The sequence below is a fragment of the Schistocerca nitens genome, chromosome 2, assembly GCF_023898315.1.
Source record: "Schistocerca nitens isolate TAMUIC-IGC-003100 chromosome 2, iqSchNite1.1, whole genome shotgun sequence".
NCBI classification, from domain to species: domain Eukaryota; kingdom Metazoa; phylum Arthropoda; class Insecta; order Orthoptera; family Acrididae; genus Schistocerca; species Schistocerca nitens.
In genome coordinates this window covers 609,852,130-609,871,378 of record NC_064615.1, presented here as the reverse complement: position 1 = coordinate 609,871,378, position 19,249 = coordinate 609,852,130, and the positions used below count along the sequence as shown (strand labels likewise).

The window sequence follows — 19,249 nt, the reverse complement described above, 5'->3', positions numbered from 1 at the left end:
TATGTTAGATGGAATGTTCTGTCGATCAAAAAATGAGCGTCAGTTCTGTTCTGTCTTACTTGATAGGACATTATCTGTTGAATTATTGGGTGCCATGATTGAGACATAGAGGCATTTGAATGCTAAATTTGTTAGTGTTGGAACTTCGGAAATGTTTTTGCTTTTTCATTTTTATTAGAATCCTCATATTGGTTACAGCGTAGCAGAATAAGAGTATAAATAAGCACTTCAATAGCAGCTAATAGAATGCTGACACATGACTTGTAATCTGATAAAATTAAGTGAAATCTCAGTAGTAAGGATTGTGGAGTTCTGGAATGTGTACATTTGTCTGCCATGCAGTGATTGAACTGTGAAATCCGTATTCGGTGTATGATACTGTTGTAAGCAATATTGGAAGATTTGTTGATTGAGCTAGTGTCGCTTTAAGCTAACCTTTAGTGGAAATTGTTTGATTGATCAAAGATGATAATATTGTTGTTTTATGCGGGTCCTGGTCAGGAAAATATTTCTTGGACATTATTTATCTCATATTAACATAATGGACCAATGAACAGACCTGAGGATTGCTGGGTCAAGGCTACATTTCATTTAATACTGTAACCATTTACTTTTATTCACACAAAGCAGGGAAATATAATCTTCTTGTATACTAGATTATCACCGGTTTCCTCAGTTGCAATAATTAGCGTGCCTAAGCGCTACAATGTTTTTGCTTTCTTGTGGTCCATTATTTACTTCCATTACTTCATAGTTGGCTGCATCACTGTGTATTTCTTATAAACTGTGGTCAGTGCTGCTAAGACTACTGTAGCAGTTTCGGTGTGACTCTATACAACAGTTGTAGTTTCCATGCACTTCCCATGTAGATTTGGATAAAGGATAGTGCAGTGGAGAGATTCATGAATTCTTTTGTTGTTTCACCTTTCTTTATAGTGTAGCTAAATGTTACTCCACTAAAATTCAGCATGATAATAAAACAGACATAATTAATTTGGAATTTTCATATGATACCTACTTAGGTGTTGAAAATAAAGACTTGGTATTGCTTGTCTTGTGCATGAAAATGGTGTATTCTGACTATCCACCAATGAGTTGGAAAATATTTCTTGCTCTTCATTCCTAATACATCTCATGTAATCAAGTCATACTATGTGGTCTGTTAGTTTGCAGAATTTGATAGTTCATTGACTAGACAGGACAAAGTGTAGCTTGCCTGTGATTTGCTGTATGAAAGGATAGATGATTTTCACAATAATCCACTAAAAGTGCACACATTGAAACCAACATCAACGGATTGATGAATAGCAATTGAATCAACACTCTTTTTCCTCACAGACATTACGTATAAGCTACATCATCAAACTCATGGGTACATATTGCTCATTTGCAGAATGAGAAAACAATCACCCATTAATTTTAGTAGTATTATTGCCTTACATTAACGGCCTTCCTGGCAATGGTGACAAAAGTTGTAATAACTTAGATGCATGCCTCTACCCGTATTGTATTTTTCCAAATTATACTTTAAATGGGACTGTGAGGCATTTTTATGACTACTCACTTTACAGAGTTCAATAATCAAGATTGCTATGACACGACAGTATGGTGCCACTAAAATCGAAGGTAATTTGTTAGAATCCTGGTGTTCAAAATATTTCCATTGCTAGGATTTGGCCACCATGATTTGGGAGATGGATACATAAAATTGCTGATTACCAGACTTTGCACTAGTGTTCTGGGTTAAATCCAAGACACTCCATATAGGTTCATGGAGTGAAGGCGTGTGATATCTTTGATGGCAATTCTTACATCAGATGGAGACATTATGCTCAGTGCCCTTCGTTGCTTTTCAAAAGTGAGAGGCAAAATAGCAAACAAGGTTTCACCCTCTCCCTTGCAGTGTTGTTATCACCACAGACAAAAACAATAATACTACAGTGTACATGCATTCATCAGTCACCTATTCACCTACATGAAACCACCACAGTTGAGACATGTGACGTGCAAGTGATGAAACTGCTGTCATCTAGAAAAACAGAGTTCTTTCTTTCTTTCTTTCCTTCCTTCCTTCCATATATTCTTCTTCTGATTTCCATTTTCATATTTGTTAAATGTATTTATGTAATGTATTCATTTGCAGGTGTTTTCCGATGCAGACATAATTCTTGCACCAAAGACTGAATGGGTACCACCTCGAACTGTGTCGGGTCCAACTCATGTTCACACGTCCCAAGACTCTCCTCCTGTTCATGAATCTGGTAGGAAGAAAACTTCATCAGTATCCTTCAGTCTTGATTCAAATCAAGAGGGGGATTCAGGCAGTGATAAAGGTGAAGAAGGTAGTCAAAAAAGTGAAGATCCAGAGAAACAAGAGAGCAGAAAGAATAAGGTATGTAGTTCATCAGTGTTAAACAAAATATATCTATAAACAATATCTTTAATCATCTATATGCTACTGAGGACTTTGTGGATGAAACTGTACTTCAAAAATTTTTATTTTTGATCTGTCATTGGTCTGGTGCTCGGTTTTTCAACCTTACCTTCCTATTACATCTATGCACCTCCTGTGGATCTCTTAACAAGTGTTCTGATATACAAGCCCACACTCGTTTCTCCATACTCTTTCAACATCTCTATCTGCACTTATGTTCCTGCACTGAAAAGCATGGCAGAAGGTCCTTCGCATTGTACCATGTATTAGGTTTATTCTCATTCTGTTGGCAAATGGAGTGTTGAAATAATCACTGCTTAAATGCGTCAGTGCACTATTGCTTACCTCTCTCAATGTGTTTCCGTTCCACTTCAACAAAGAACAGATCTGTGGTTGTGAAATCAGTCTGGAGTGCTGAAGAGGTAACATCAGTCACTTCTATACTACTAATAACATAGTCTATGTTTTTTTTTTCCATACTAGGCAAACCACTGTGAAGAGCATGGCAGAGGGTACACTCCGATGTAACAGTTATTACTGCCTTTTCCTGTTCCATTCACGTGTAGTGTGCGGTAAGGGTGATGATTTGAACATCTGTCTGCAAGCTGTAATTAGTCTAACTTTGTCGTCACTCTCTCTATAGGAACAATACATAGGGGGTTTAAATATATTCCTAGATTCATCACTTAAATTTAGTGATAGAAACTTTCTAACCAGGATTTCGCAGGTGTCTTTCTTAAAGTGTCTGCCAGTTAAGATTGTTCAACAAATCTGTGAGAATTCATGCTACCCTTCTTTGTTCTTGTTAATTCCCATGTTAGTCCTATAATGTATGGGTCCTGCTCATTGAGCAGTATTCTAGGATTGGTAGCAAGGGTGTATTGTGTGCAATCTTCTTTGTAGACCGATTACATTTCCCTAGTAATCACCTGCTTTACCTATGACAGCCTGTGTGATCATTCCATTTCATATCCCTACAAATTGTTAGGCACAGGTATTTGTATGAGTTGACAGGCTCCAGCTGAGACTCAGTGGTGATATAACCATAGGGTACTACATTTTTTTTCATTTTGTGATCTGCCCAATTTTACATTTCTAAACATTTAAAACATGTTGACATTTTTCACATCATCTTGAAATCTTATTGAGATTTTTGTGAATATTTGTGCAACATCTTTCAGACAGTGTCTCATACTAAATAAATGCATTATCTGTGGAAAGTTTAATGTCACTCTTAATATTGTCCAGAAGGTTGTTGATATACAGTATGGCTAGCAATAGTTCCAACACATTTCCCTGGGGCACGCCCAAAGTTTGTTGTACACCTGACAATGAATCTCTGTTCGAGATACCATGCTGTGTCTTCCCTATCAAAAAACCCTCAAACCAGTCACAAATTATACTTGATACCACTATATGATGTACTTTTGATAAGAAGCGTAGATGTGGTACAAGAATACCGCATCTATCTGACTGGCTTGACCCTTGGCTTTCAGTATGTCATGAGAGAAAAGTGTGAACTGGGTTTCACATGATCAGTGTTTTTTGGAATACGTGCTAGTTAGCTTGGAGGAGGTCATTCACTTTTAGGTACTCAATTACACTTGAGCTCAGAATATGTTCCAAAATATTTCAAGAAATGGATGTCAAAGACATCGGATCGTAGTTTTGTGGTTCATTTCTTGTTATCCTTGCTCGCTGTCCTTGTTCTACTCATAGGTTTACTTGCATTACTCATTATACTATCCTACAAGTTACAAACTAATTCAAAGGTTTCTATTTCAAATTACCTTTACTCAGATACATACAGATGTATCATACATGTGATAAGGATAACACTGTCCACTATGTTTACTAGTTTTATTCTTATGTAGGTTACGTGAAATTACCTAATTTGAATTGATTTAGTCTAATGTAGTTAATACATGAACTATATAGGAAAAGATAGATTGCTAGTTAATGTAAGGAAGACATTTTAAGCAGACATCCCTTTCACACCAAAAAATCCCTCCCATACCGCCTGGCCACTGTATTTGCAGTGACAAGAACTTCCTGCTCAGCACCTGTGTGTGTCAATTGTCATGACTGCCACTCCTCTTGCTCACCACATTGCCCAGCTTACAAGAGAGTAAAGAAGGTCCAAGAGTACAAGTCCCTGGATCGCCTGTCTCATGCTGAGGCTTGCTAAAAATATGAGAGACTCCATCCTGTGTCAAAGGGCTGCCGCCTCCCCACAGCAACACCCCTCCACACCCCTCTGCCCCCCACACTGTTTTATTTATTGATGTCGCCCTATCCTTGTTTCTTGTCGGTGATGACCACTGACCGAGTGACTTGACACACAATCACCCAGTGGAATTCGAATGGATACTATTATCATCTACCGGAAATACAACGTCTTGCTTCCTCCTATTCTGCGTTCTGTCTTGCTCTTCCAGAAATGCACTTTTGTGATGACCACTCTCCAACATTTGGTGGTTACCAGGCGTTCTGTCGGAACTGCGCCGGCCTCAGGGTAGCAACTGGCAGGGTCTGCACTTCGGTTCACTCTGATGTAAGTAGTGACTGGATGCCCCTTCATACCAAATTAGAAGCAACAGTGGTAAGAGTGCGAATGACTCTGGCAATCACCCCTCTCCAGGTAGGCCACTTCCTTATGTTGAACTGTCTACCTTAATACAGCAACTCACACCCCTGTTTTTCCTCCTTAGGGGTCTCCTAATTGACCAACTTATTACAGGCTTTGATTGTCTCCCCTCAATGCAGATTTAACTACCCAATTACTGCTGTCGATATCGAGATCTCCTCCCATGCTCTCATGGCTTCCCTACGTCGGTCATCCCATGATGATATTTGTGACAGTGACCACTTTCCAGTGATTCTATTGTTCTCCTGCTGCCGCCAGGCAGACAGGCCCTCCCGCTGGGCACTCTGCAGGGCCAGTGGGCCTTTACGTCTCCTGTGCACTTCGAGACCTCCCTTTCAAATTGCATTGATGTGGTCGTGCTACTATTCTTCATGCTGCTGGCACTGCTGTCCCCTATCCACAGGCCCCACCCCCATCGTCAACCGGTACCATGGTGGACCAAGGGTGTATCAGTCTCTGTCCAGGACTGCCAACAGGTGCTTCAGCAGTTTAAATGACACCCTTCACAGACCAACCACCTTGCTTTGAAGCATCTCCGTGCTAAGGCTCAATACCTTACTAAGCAGAGTAAAAAGGAATGCTGGGAGCACGGTGTTTCCTCCCTGGGGACGTATGCCTCTTCATCGCAGGTTTGGTCCAAGCTCCGTAACCGTCTGTCAACTGTCCAGTGTCTTAACCTCAAAGATGCTCTGTGTACTGATCCACTGGTCCGCGCAGAAAACGTTGTGACACAATTTGTGATGGCATTGGTGTCCTCTTCCTGTTCCGCTATCTTTCTCCAGCAGAAATGCTGAGTTGAACAGATCCCTCTGTGTTTCAACCCTCACCCTGCTGAACCCTATTCACCCTTAATTGAATGGGAGTTCTTGCAGGCTCGTACCTCTTCTCATGATAAGGCCCCAAGCCCCTGTTCCATCCACAACCAGATGGTCAGACACATTGACATTACCCAGAGACATCATCTCCTCAGGGTCTTCAACCATGTTTGGCTCACAGGTACTTTCCCGTCACAATTGTGAGACAGTATAGTTATCCCTGTTCTTAAACCCAGGAAGAACCCAACGTTTCTCAACAGCTACCACACGATTACCCTGACAAATGTACTTCGTAAACTACTTGCAAGGATGGTTAGCTTCAGATTATGTTGAGTACTCAAATCTCAGGGCCTTTTCTCCCTGTATCAGTACGGCATCCAGAAAGGACGATCTCCAACTGACCATTTACTCAGGTTGGAAACAGCTATCCAACAGGCATTTTACTAAATGCCAACACCTTGTCGCGGTCTTCTTTTTTTACCTACATAAGGCGTACGACACGGCTTGGCAGCATCACATTTTAGTTAACCTCCATGACTGGGGCTTCCGTGGCCCCTTTCCAGTCCTTATCCACGAGTTATCTCCCCAGCTCTTCCGGGTTCAAGTTGTCACTTCACTCAATGCTCTTCGGATTCAGGAGAACGCTATCCCACAGAGTTCTGTGCTAAGTGTCACACTCTTTGTCATAGACATCAGTGGGCTTGTGACCTCTGTTGGGCCTGTTGTTACCCCGGCATTGCACGTCGACGATTTTTGCATCTAGTTCAGCTCCCACTCGGTAGCATCTGCTGAGCGGCAGCTCCACAGTGCCATCCTACAGGCCTCTGCGTAGGCCTTCTCCCATGGCTTCCAGTTTTCTCCCTCAAAAAATGCTGGTTATGCATTTTTGTCATCAACCCACAATACACCCCAGTCCAGAACTTTATTTAGGTGACCAGTGCCTCAATGTTGCAGCAAAGTTGCATTTCTTGTGCCTTATTTGTGATAAAAAGCTGACGTGGCTGCCCCATGTTCACCACCTAAAGACTACATGCATGAGGAAGTGCAATGCTCTCCGCCTCCTGGCCCAGATGTGTTGGGATGCAGACCGTGCCACTCTTCTCCATCTTTACAATGATCTGGTCCTGTCCAGACTAGATTACAGTCGTCAGGTTTATGGCTCAGTGGCTCCTTCCACTCTGCAACCACTTGACCGTTTTCACCATTCTGGGGTGTGTCTGGCTATTGGTGCCTTTAGCACTAGTCCCGTTGAGTCTCCTTGCAGAGGCGGGGAATCCCCCCTTTACCAATACGATGGAACCAACTCCTGATTTCCTACGCAATCGCCATTCACCAATTCCCTGACCTGTTTGCAAATGAGGGATGCCTCCCTCCTGATCATGGGTGGGATTACCGGTTGGAATGCGTCTCACTTCCCACTGTCGGGATCTCTATCTCCCCTCAGTGGAATGTGCCCAATGTTCTTCTCCATTGCCCCTATGGTTTTCTGGCATCTTGTATGTGCCATGTTAAGGAGTTTCCAGGTGCCACTGTCTTCTATGCTGATGGTTCTAAGATGATTGGCATGCCACATGCTCAGTTGTCTTTTTCTGGGTTCCAAGTCATGTGGGTATCCTAGGAAATGAACTGGCTGTTCATTTAGCTAGATAAGCTGACCCCAGCTGTGGATATGTGGATCTATGTCAAATCTCACTTTGCCCAAAAGTGGAATGACATACGGAGTCCATTGTCCTATGCCGTTCTTGCATTGGTCATACCAGGCTCACTCATTGTTTGCTCTTCTGTAACAAACCATCCCCACAATGTGGTTGTGGAGCCAGACTGACGGTATCCTACATCTTGGTGGAATTCCCTTCCTTTTGGCTCTTTGTCCAAAGTATCATCTTCCAGATTCCTTAAGTTCAATATTGGCGGACGATTCACGGATGGTTGAACTGGTCCTTAGTTTCCTCTGTCAAAGTGGTTTTTATTTTCAGATATAAGGTTTTGCTTTACTCCTGGAGCAGGGATAGGGTGGTTGTGGTTGGGGCATCTCTTCCAGTTTCCCCAGTCTGGGACCCACAGCCACTCCCCCTTGCAAAGACTGCTCTTTTATCCCTCTGTTTTCCCCATTTTTAGATTTGGACTACCCTTTTATACCTTCTACTGTGTGTGTTTTAATTTCCTCATTATATAGTTTGAATCCTCTTCACTTTTTAGCAGACGCTCTCTCTTCCATGTGTAACTTTGGAATCGCGGGACTGACGACCTAGCTGTTTAGACCCATACACCAATCAATCAATCAATCAATCAAGAACCAGCCACAAAGGAGTGCCCCTTAATCACCCGGTACCAACCCAGACTGGAACAACTGAACCACATCCTATGCCAGGGCTTAGATTGCCTGTCATCATTACCTGGAATGAGGGACAGCCTCTATGAGACATGTTCCACCGCTCCCAAAGTGGTGATCCATTGTCCACCCAACCTTCACAACATCCTAGTCTGTCCCTATGCCACTTCCAATCCAAACCCCTTGCTGTAAGAATCGTATCCCCATGAAAAGCCCTTGTGTACCACCTGACCAATCCACCCACCCAGCACTTCCTGTTCGTCCTGTCGCAGGTTTATACTATCCCATCAGGGGCCCGGCCACCTGTGAAAGCAGCCATGTCATTTACCAGTTCTGCTGTAATCATTCCACAGCTTTTTATATTGGTATAATTACCAACCAGCTGTCCACAATGATGAACCGTCAGTGCCAGACTGTGGCCGAGGGCAAAGTAGACCACCCTGTGGCACAAAATGCAACTGAACATATCATGCTTGATTTCAATGGCTGCTTCCCTGTCCAAGCCATCTGCATACTCCCCTCTACCACCAGTTTTTCTGAACTGTGCAGAGGAGTTATCCTTACAACACATTCTCCGTTCCCATAACTATCCTGGCTTCAACTTGCAGTAACACACTGTCCCCACACGCTTCACCCAACAGTTTCATCCTGTCTGTCCCATCATCCCTTCCCAATTCCTATCTCCCACACTCTTTGTTTGCTGCCCTCTGCCAACGTACTCGCACGTCTTTCCCTGCTCCTCCCATTTTTTTTGCTCCTTTTTTCCTCAGCTCCCTGCCCCACTACCTCCTGATGCTGTGCGTGTTGGCATTCTAGTCCGCGCACACTCCACCAGACAGCATTCCTTCCTCCCCCACCCTGTATACTACTATCCATGTCCCCTCTCCTATCTGTGCCCCCTCCAGGTAGCTGCTTCCATCCCACATGATAGATGCATTCTATCCCGAGGCAGCAGAGTGGCAATCATGTGTGCTCAAGATGTGCTCCCTTGTGTGTGTGAATGGCTTCTGTTTCTCTTTTGCTGATGAAGGTTATGGCTGAAAGCTTTGTGTAAGTGTCTTTTAATTGTGCCCGTCTGCGTCTTGATACGTCTTCTTCAAGGTAAGTAGCAATCTATCTTTTACTACATTCTTGGTATTCCTACCTGGAGTTTCCCTTGTTAATATCTGATTATTTGTATAATTAACTAGAAATTGTCGTGTTTTATATGGTATTGTATATGGCATGTTTGCTGTATCCATGCGCCTGAATGCATGTGAATAAAACTAGTAAGTGTAGCTGATGGTGTTATCCTTTCTACACTTAACATTCCGTAACAGCTGTTGTCCCAGTATCCTCCAGAAGATGGCTCTATGGAGAAATACAGATGTATTTTTCAATAGTTTATAAATTTTACCCTTGAGAGAAAGCAATGTTGGAAACTATACGTACTTGTGATATTTTTTTGATTCTGCTCTCTTTTTAGCTAAATGAGTTCAGGTAGTGATTACAAGATTTTTCAATATTTTTATTGTTTTTCATAGTACTTATCCTTCATAGTTTTGTACTGTTCTGGCACCGGCTCCTTTCTCCCTTTCTGTACATCAACTTTTTCACATCTTTCTCAGCCCCTCCAGATTTTTGTTTGTTGCTGTTGTTGTATACATCACATGTCATTTCACTTATTCACTGTATCTGTGATGTATAGATTGAAGTTAATACCTGCATTTCATCTAATTAGCCATTACTTTTGCTTGTATTAAAATGTTAGTGTTACATAGTCATTTGAGTCCTCAGATTTGAGCAGTAATACAGCCTTCATATACCTCTTTTACCTTTTATTTAATTTATTTGTTTATTTTCATTTCAAAGATGCAGTAATTAGTTTCACAGTTCAAAGAATTACTAATATTTACATAACATATAGATGCTGAAAAGGCTGTCATACCCACTTTCGTGGATGGAAGGAATAACTGGTGAAAAAGATGATAAAGATCCTCTGGTGGGACTACCGACGCCTTCCGCTGTAGATGCGCAGCAGCACTCATCAATGTTTTCCAAAGTGTTTTCAAGGTAATGATTAAGAGTACTTAAATTAATGATTGATAATTTGGCATTTATGGTACTGATCATCTTATTTCAAATTATTGCATGTATTTCTAGTCTCTGTTCTGTTAACATTTAACAATATGACAGTTTTCTGCCTTTCGAAAGTAGTGTTAGATCTATTTTATTATTTAGAATCATATCCATAAAGAACAAATGTTTTGAGCTTCAAAAATTATCAGTATTCAGCAACTAAATTTAAAATGATTTCTCCTTACAGTGATATTTGTGTTCAGAACCTAATCAACTTATGTCTGATGGTGATCTGATTAAACAAATAGCTCAGTGCTGAGCTTAACTGTCGGAGAAATTAAGTTTCTGCGTTACAAATACACTCTTGCCTTCCTATTCATTTATTATTGTTTGCGTAGCCAGAAGCTTTAATATGTAGTTAGACATGGTATTTTCACTATCTAGTGTGTGTACTGTGTAATCTTTCCACTAGATTGTATATTTGAAAACACATCATATTTTGAATTGACCATACGTACAGTGAACTAATATACTCTCATTCCTTAAAGCCAACTGTGCGAACAAGTCAAATACAATAAATTTAGAGGAACATGCTGTGTATAAAAAAAGCAAAGGGTGGAAAAAATGACAGGAGTGTTGGTTTGACAGCTGAAAACAAATGTATCTGGAGACCTGCACTTACAAATATACTGTGCTGTTACTTCAGGGTGTAATTTTCTAGTGTTACAAATGTACACCCATCAGTAACTCAATTATAAACACCTGCTTTGTGGTGTGTAGCATGCCCTTAAAACCTGATGCCTGGAGTGACATTTTGCAGCATGGAGTCCTCAAGCCCACTACAGCATTGGGAAGACATCTTGTTTCTCAGACGATTGTAAAATTATAAAAAACACGCACATGCATTTGGTAGCTCTTGGGATATTTTCCAAGTATTTTTGTATAAGGGGAATGTGATCTCCAGTGGCTCATTACAAAGTAATTAGACTGAAAATACCTGAGCAACATTGCACAACTCTACAGTATGTGCTTTGCATCTTGGTTGGAAAGAAACGTGTTCCATTCACTCATAGTTCTTGCTGTTGACAAAAGTAACACCAATTTTACTTTGTATCTTGAAGCTTTAATTCAGTGCAGCTTGGTTCTACTTTGCATTTGTTTTCCTGCCAGTGTCAATTGTATGTTAACATTGCTGTGCAGCAATATGGGTAGGTTTCAGAGTTGACCAATATGCACCTCACAAATAAGTTTACAAACTGGGAGTGTGTCAGACTGACGCTATGCTGAGCTGTTCCTGCAGTGATGGGAACGATGTCACAACATTTGTTTTATCTGAAGGTTGTTATGTTACTCTGTGTTGTTTGTATATTTTGGTAATTGTGTAAAACAGATATTTTTTCACTATTATGAAAGTATTTTTAAGAAACAAAGGTAAGTGGGAAATGATCAAAAAAGAAACAGAATGGTTGGTCAGTGCTTAACTTCACTCCCGAGAAATCCAGTGCTACTGAGATGTGTGTGTGTGTGTGTGTGTGTGTGTGTGTGTGTGAGAGAGAGAGAGAGAGAGAGAGAGAGAGAGAGAGAGAGCGCTCACTCCAATTCCAGGATGACGAGGGCAGGGGAAAGAAAAGATGAAGGTGGGAACATGGTCAGAGGAAACTGGAGATTGCATACTGTTAAACACTGTGGCAGCTGATTCCAGAGAAACCATAATTGAAATGGAATGATAGGGTTAAAAACCTGAAAAGGACAGAGACTGGGAGGGAAGGAGGGGGTGACAAAGAACGGGCAGGTGAACGTATATAAGAAAGGAATAAAGACAGGGAAAGTGTATTTAAATCAATAATATATGAAATAGTAATAAAAGTAGTGGCGGTATTGCATGTTAATACATTTTAGTCCAGGAGATTAGCCTGTTACGAGAATAAGTCGGAGAGCAAGTTACTAATCAAGATTTCAGGAAGCCTAATATTAGGTGGGAGGATCAAAATTGCCCATGTGGTGATGCAGGCAGTTGGGTCCATAGAGCCCTCCTGTAGAATATGTTTAGCAGTTTGATATTACATGTCCCCCTCTCAAGTGACCAGCTTTTTTTGTCTATCCAGTGCACTCTCCTAGTTTCTTGATGGTCAGTCCAATACAAAAAAACCATGCAGTTAAATGGTAATTTGTAAACAACCCAATGAGCTTGGCGGCACACTGTAGTCGTATGTAGATACTGGAAGTGGGAATGTCTGGAGATAATAGGAGGAGGATCACCTTGGGAATTGGACAATACTGTTCCAGGTAAAGTTACATCCTTGCTCTTTTTGTTGTGGGTTAGGACTGGATTATGAAGTGGTTTCTCCAGTTGAGTTTAAGGATGAGTGATTAGGGCAGTGTGATAGAATTTCATTGTGGATCTGAAGGTTAGGCATTTTTAAAGAATGAAAACCCTGGATCAGAGATAGATTTGGACTACAAGCTCTGAACGGGATTTGGGCCAATACAGTGAGCTGCTGGAACTTGAATATTGCTATGTTTGGTCTCAGATTGGATATTTGCTGGAAGTGAGAGGTTAAGCAGGAAGGCAAGGTCAGGCTAAGCTTCTTGGTTAGTAGGGGCAGGTTTGTTAAGAGTGAAGTCCTGGTTGGTGTTTGTGAGAGACGAGAAGAAGGGCACCACTCTTGAAGTATTTGAGCAACAGGGTGGATAACATAAAGATGGGGTGTGATGCATTCTGTTGAAGTTTATGGCTGGCGTAAATGAGAATTCCAGTGAGTGTGTGAGCAAATAGAGGGGAGTGAGAAGTGGAGGGTTTTAAATAGAGAGCAGCTGTTGGGAGTAGTCATTTACAGAGGCAATGAATAGATAGATTAAGCAGGTCTGAAAGAAAAGTATGTAGGGCTATTGTTTAGCTACTGTAAGAGCATGGTTGCTAAAGGGGGATGAGACCAATGCAAAACATGGAGATAACTTACACGGATGAAGGTACATACATCCTTGCTCATTCTCCTGTGTGTCAGTCTGAGCACCCCCCCCCCCCCCCCCTCTCTCTCTCTCTCTCTCTCTCTCTCTCTCTCTCTCTCTCTCTCTCTCTCTCTCTCTCTGTGTGTGTGTGTGTGTGTGTGTGTGTGTGTGTGTGTGTGTAAAAATGTGATTGCTTTCTGTGCCATTTTTTAAAGACAAAAGGTTAAAGTCCCAAATCAAGATATTGCTAATATTGAAGGGCTTCAGTACATAAAAATGAAAGAAATGATTATAGCTAAAGAAGATGATGCAAATAAAATTTATAAAATGTAATTTAGTAAATTTTATGGTCTAAAAACAATGGAACAGTGATATTTTCAGAATAGGCTGTCAGCTTTAATTTCTGTAAATATTGAGGTTGTACATATGTAAATTACCAGTGGAATTATGTCACTGATTCACCACCCAGCTCCCCCATCAACCTGGTGGATTTTGGGCTGTTCAAGACCCCCAGCGAGGAGAGTAGCAAATCCCCTGGTCCTGGCCCTCCCCCTCCAACCCCAGCCCTGCCAGACACCGTGGGGTAAGCGACAAGCAAGATCACCACTGATGCACGTTTGTCCACATCTGTCCAAAGGCATGTTTACCCTGCAGTGCTGTCACACAACTCCTTGTATTTGATTGATTTTTGTGTAACATGACACCTGCACTGTATATGAGAGCTGCTGTTTGTAGATATTTGACTTCCTAGTACATTTGAAGAAGGTATACTAAAATGATGTTTAATGTACTTTCAAGCACTAGCAAAGCACATTTTCTTCCATTCAACCTGTGGTGCAATCTTTATCTGACAATATTCTACTTAAAAACAGTTATTATGTGTATTCCAGTTATCTCTTGGTATTTAGATTGATTTAAATGATATGCATACATTTTAAAATTTTCTTTTCGTCATATATGCGTAATTATTATTTTGAAATCAGTTGCATTCTCTCTTTTCTGTTCTCGTAATGTAACTTAATCATTCCTATACACACTACTGGCCACTAAAATTGCTACACCAAGAAGAAATGCAGATGATAAACGGGCATTCACTGGACAAATATATTATACTGGAACTGACATGTGATTACATTTTCACGCAATTTGAGTGCATAGATCTTGAGAAAACAGTATCCAGAACAACCACCTCTGGTCGTAATAACAGCCTTGACACGCCTGGGCATTGATTAAAACAGAGCTTGGATGGCATGTACAGGTACAGCTGCCCATGCAGCTTCAAAACGATACCACAGTTCATCAAGAGTAGTGACTGGCATCCGTATTGTGATGAGCCAGTTGCTCGGCCACCATTGACCAGATGTTTTCAATTGGTGGGAGATCTAGAGAATGTGCTGGCCAGGGCAGCAGTTGAACATTTTCTGTATCCAGAAAGGCCCATACAGGATCTGCAACATGCGGTGGTCAATTATCCTGCTGAAATGTAGGGTTTCGCAGAGCCACGGGTCGTAACACATCTGAAATGTAACGTCCACTGTTCAAAGTGCCATCAGTGCGAACAAGAGGTGACAGAGACATGTAACCAATGGCACCCCATACCATCACGCTGGGTGATACGCCAGTATGGCGATGATGAATACACACTTCCAATGTGCGTTCACTGCCATGACGCCAAACACTGATGTGACCATCATGATGCTTTAAACAGAACTTGGAAAAATGATGTTTTGCCATTCGTGCACCCAGGCTCATCGTTGAGTACACCATCGCAGGCGCTTCTGTCTGTGATGCAGCGTCAAGGGTAACCACAGCCATGATCTCAGAGCTGATAGTCCATGCTGCTGCAAACAACGTCGAACTGTTCGTGCAGAGGGTTGTTGTTTTGCAAAGACAGATTCACAGGAAGACTCGTTAGGAAATGTAACACATTTACAAGAGAAATGAAGACGTGGCTGCACGATCCGTTACAGCCAGGCGGATAAGATGCCTGTCATCTCGACTGCTAGTGATACGAGGCTGTTGGGATCCAGCACGGCATTCCGTATTACCCTCCTGAACCCATTGATTCCATATTCTGCTAACAGTCATTGGATTTTGACCAATGCGAGCAACAATGTGGCGATACGATAAACCGCAATCGCTATAGGCTACAATCTGACCTTTATCAAAGTCTGAAACGTGATGGTACGCATTTCTCCTCCTTACACGAGGCATCACAACAATGTTTCACCAGGCAGCGCCAGTCAACTGCTGTTTGTGTATGAGAAATTAGTTGGAAACTTGCCTCATGCCAGCACGTTGTAGGTGTTGCCACCGGCGCCAACCTTGTGTGAATGCTCTGAAAAGCTGATCATTTGCATATCACAGCATCTTCTTCCTTTTGGTTAAATTTCGCATCTGTAGCAAGTCATCTTCGTGGTGTAGCATTTTTAATGGCCAGTAGTGTAGACGGCTACTTAGATGTGGTAACATTTGCAATGTTCTTTACCTAAATTGTGCTGTGCATTACTTTAAATTTCTGAAATAATTGAGTATTATGTAGAACATTTGTGAAAACCAGACTGCAGTTGCAAGTGACAAAACCATTGAAAGGGAGACAACAGTTAAGAGGAATGAGACAAGGCCATGGCCAGTTTCCCTTACTACCCTCTCTGTACATAGAGCCAACAGTAGAGGAAACAGAGAAGAAACTTGGGTAAGGAATTAAAGTTCAGTGAAAAGAACGTTAAAAAAATTAAAGACTTTCGTTTGCCAATGTCATTGAGATTCTTTCAGATACAGCAAAGGGCTTGGAAGATTAACTGAATGGAATGTCTTGAAAAGAGGTTCTTCTGTTAACATCAACAAAAGTAGAGCAAGGGTTCCTAGTTCAGTTGGATCAAATCACGTGTTCCTGAGGGATTTAGCTTAGAAAATGAGACTCCGATAGTAGTAGATAAGTGCAGCTATGAAGGCAGCAAAATGGCTGATAGCAAAATGCAGTCTCATAATAGTAAGAAAAAATTTCCTGAAAAGGGAAATGTGAACATATAAGATAAATATAACTATTAAGATGATGACTATAGCTATTATGAAATTGTTAATGGAAGTAATTGGAGTATAGTGTGAAATGTGAATAATAAACTGTACAGGCAAAAGGAAAATGGAAGTTTTTGAAATGTGGTGCAGCACAAGAATGTTAAAAATTTTTTTTGCTCAATCTGCTCATCTGATAAAGAGGTAATCAATTGAAAGTGGAAGAAAAAAGCATTTTGGTACACTCCAACTTACCAGGGGAATAGGTTGATTGAACATGTCCAGAGGCCTCAATGAGTAGTTAATGTGGTAAATGAGTAGGGTAAAAACTGTTGAGAGACCAATTCTGGAATACAGTAAGCAGGTTCAAATGGATGTACAATGCATTTTGTATGCAGAAACGAAAATATTTGCATGGAACAAACTAGCACACACAACGGCACAAAACCAATGTGGACTGATGAAGAAGAAGAAGAAGAAGAAGAAGGAGGAGGAGGAGGAGGAGGAGGAAAAAACTGATGACGACAACAAGTGTTTCCAGTACACATCTTCAGACTTTGGTGGATTTTCATTAACCAGTGAGATCAGTTTTGTGACAAGAACTCTGGTAATTACAGGACTACTTTCAGAAATATTTGCTGACTTGCTTTATTTATGAATTTGCTTGAAGAGAAATACATTCAGCTGTAAAATACACACACCACTATATATTTGAAGAAATTATTACTTGTGAATTTCAGTGGGTCTAAAAACTTATATGATGGACATTGTGAATGTGCGCACACTATTTGACCTTTGTAAATGGAATCGCACCCAATAGCAGGGTATTGAGCTGTGTATGTTTAATTCTCGAGGAAATGACTACAAAATTTCCTTTGCTATATTATATTGTTGTGTAATTATTGTTATTCTTCAGCTTAATCTGTTCACAGAATTCATTGGCCTGCTGGTATTCATTAAATAAAAGTGATAATCCATAGGTGGCTATTCAAGTAATAAATCATGGTTATTGGAACTGTTAGGCAGTACTGTTACATTATTTATTTACATTTTGTATGCTTGCTTGGGAATAACCCATTTATTAGTACAGCTATCTTAAAATTTTTGATAAATTATGCAATTTCTTAATTAATAGCTTAATTACTTAGTGCAGCATGTCATTCAGTTCATAAAAATTGGGGCAGCAGAAGTTCGGTAGTAAAAGCTGGAATCTAAAAGTACATAAGCTAAATCTGCGATGGAAAATTTAGGTGTTTCCCAACTTCAACATTAATTAGTTGGTGAGTTAAATAGCTTCAGGAAGGAATATGTTGCAGTAAAGTCCGAATCCCATTCTTCTTAATGAGAGGCATAAATACATTAAAAACAACAAATTAGCTCATTCGAAATCAGCTGCTGCATACTGTTAATAGTAACTTCAGTTCTCAGTATCTTTTCATTGACCTGGTTTCCACTAAAACTTGATACACTAACAGTATCAGTAATTGAAAATAATAGTTGGAACAATAAATATAAGTATGGCAAGGCTAATTAATGTTTTGATAGGTTCAGGTATATACTACATATGTGTTACATAGATACTGTGACTTAAAGTGATAATTGGGCAAAGAAAAAATAGTCATTATTAGCAGGAGAGCAATCATAGCAGGTGGAGCAGTTCCAACTTTCTATGTTATATGCTTTTGCAGATTACAGGATTGTTTTTAATGACCACTAAAAAAATTTGCGATTAATTTAAGAGTATAACTAGAAAATATGACATAATGCACGAATGTTTGTAGTGTTGTGAATGTTGTGTACTGCACTCCTATGTAGCTGCAAGCTCAAAGATTCATTGTTAATATAAAACAATCTGTAAAAAAAATGTTTCCTCTAAGGCTGCCACAAATTTGTGTTAAAGCCCAACAAGGTGTCTTGTAGAATATTGCCAGTAAGCTTTGATGTTTTGTACCCAGACCTGTGTTCTTGAAAAACAGTGTTGTTCTGATTAGCACTCCTGCACAAGAGCAAAGCTGTAACCGCATGTATATTCTGTGTGAAAAGCATTTCGTTTCCCAAATCCAAAATTTTTTGTAACAAGTCATGTAATGTCTTTCTGTGATGCAACAGTAGTGTATTAGTGAAATAGATATATGAAATAATTTATATCAGAATAAGTACTGTTCTGCAGAATGGTATTTGTGTGAAATGTGTTTGATAGGGTTGTTTTTAATACTGACTAAATATAGCCCAACTTACCAGATATTTTCAGCACAGATACTTCGCTCTCTTTACCAAACGATGAACAATGAAAAGTAAGTATGCTTTGTGAATACCTTCAAAACTTTGTGACAGATAATGAGAGAGGAATAGGAGAAATAAAACACACTAACAATAAATGCAACAGATGTGTTTAACTATTTATTCCATTAAGTCTTTTGTAAATGAGAATCAGAGAAGTGATTTATTCAACATAAATCAAATTACATTGGTTGAATAAAATTTGTAAATTCAGCAAGGTGAACTGAAAAGCCGCAGGAAAGTACAAATCTGTCTTTAGATCAAATCCATAGTTCTCACATTTTGCATCACTTTGAGTTTTAAGTTCAATGAGATGAGAGTGTCAAGAAGTAAAATAACATACTGGGTGCAATCTTGAACATTGGAAGTTAGGAACCTTTTTTTGTTTCAATCTTTTATAAGAGAGCAAGGCTCCATACAACAAGAACAGCAGTCCAACTACATATTTCTTTGTATTAAAAGGAAAAGTCAGTTGAAGAAAGCAGTGAATTATGAGACAGTATTGGCCATCACTCTGCTTCAGGAGGCGAAATGTATGATACAACTGATAGACAAATAGACGCATGCATAAAAGGGACACACTACATTGCTATCGGAACTAATAGTTCCTTTGTTTTGGAGAAAAGAGGGACAATTGGGTGACAGTTGGGTCTTTCTCAGTCTGTGGTCTTAGTGTATTGGCCTTCATTTCTAACTTTTTCCAGGACATCTCTCTCTCT

At 40.3% G+C, this 19,249-nt stretch overlaps 1 protein-coding gene across 10 annotated transcripts in view; it reads left to right on the top strand.

Annotated features, from left to right (window-relative positions):
- Positions 1-19,249, top strand: part of LOC126236693 (oxidation resistance protein 1) — a 785,360-nt gene that overhangs the window by 562,425 nt on the left and 203,686 nt on the right. For 9 of the 10 annotated variants that reach the window (XM_049946190.1, XM_049946189.1, XM_049946188.1 and 6 more), the window contains 3 exons: positions 2,144-2,392; positions 10,135-10,280; positions 13,705-13,818. In XM_049946190.1, coding sequence (XP_049802147.1) covers positions 2,144-2,392; positions 10,135-10,280; positions 13,705-13,818 — 509 coding nt within the window. The remainder of the gene's footprint in view (positions 1-2,143; positions 2,393-10,134; positions 10,281-13,704; positions 13,819-19,249) is intronic. The other variant, XM_049946192.1, reaches the window with a different exon arrangement.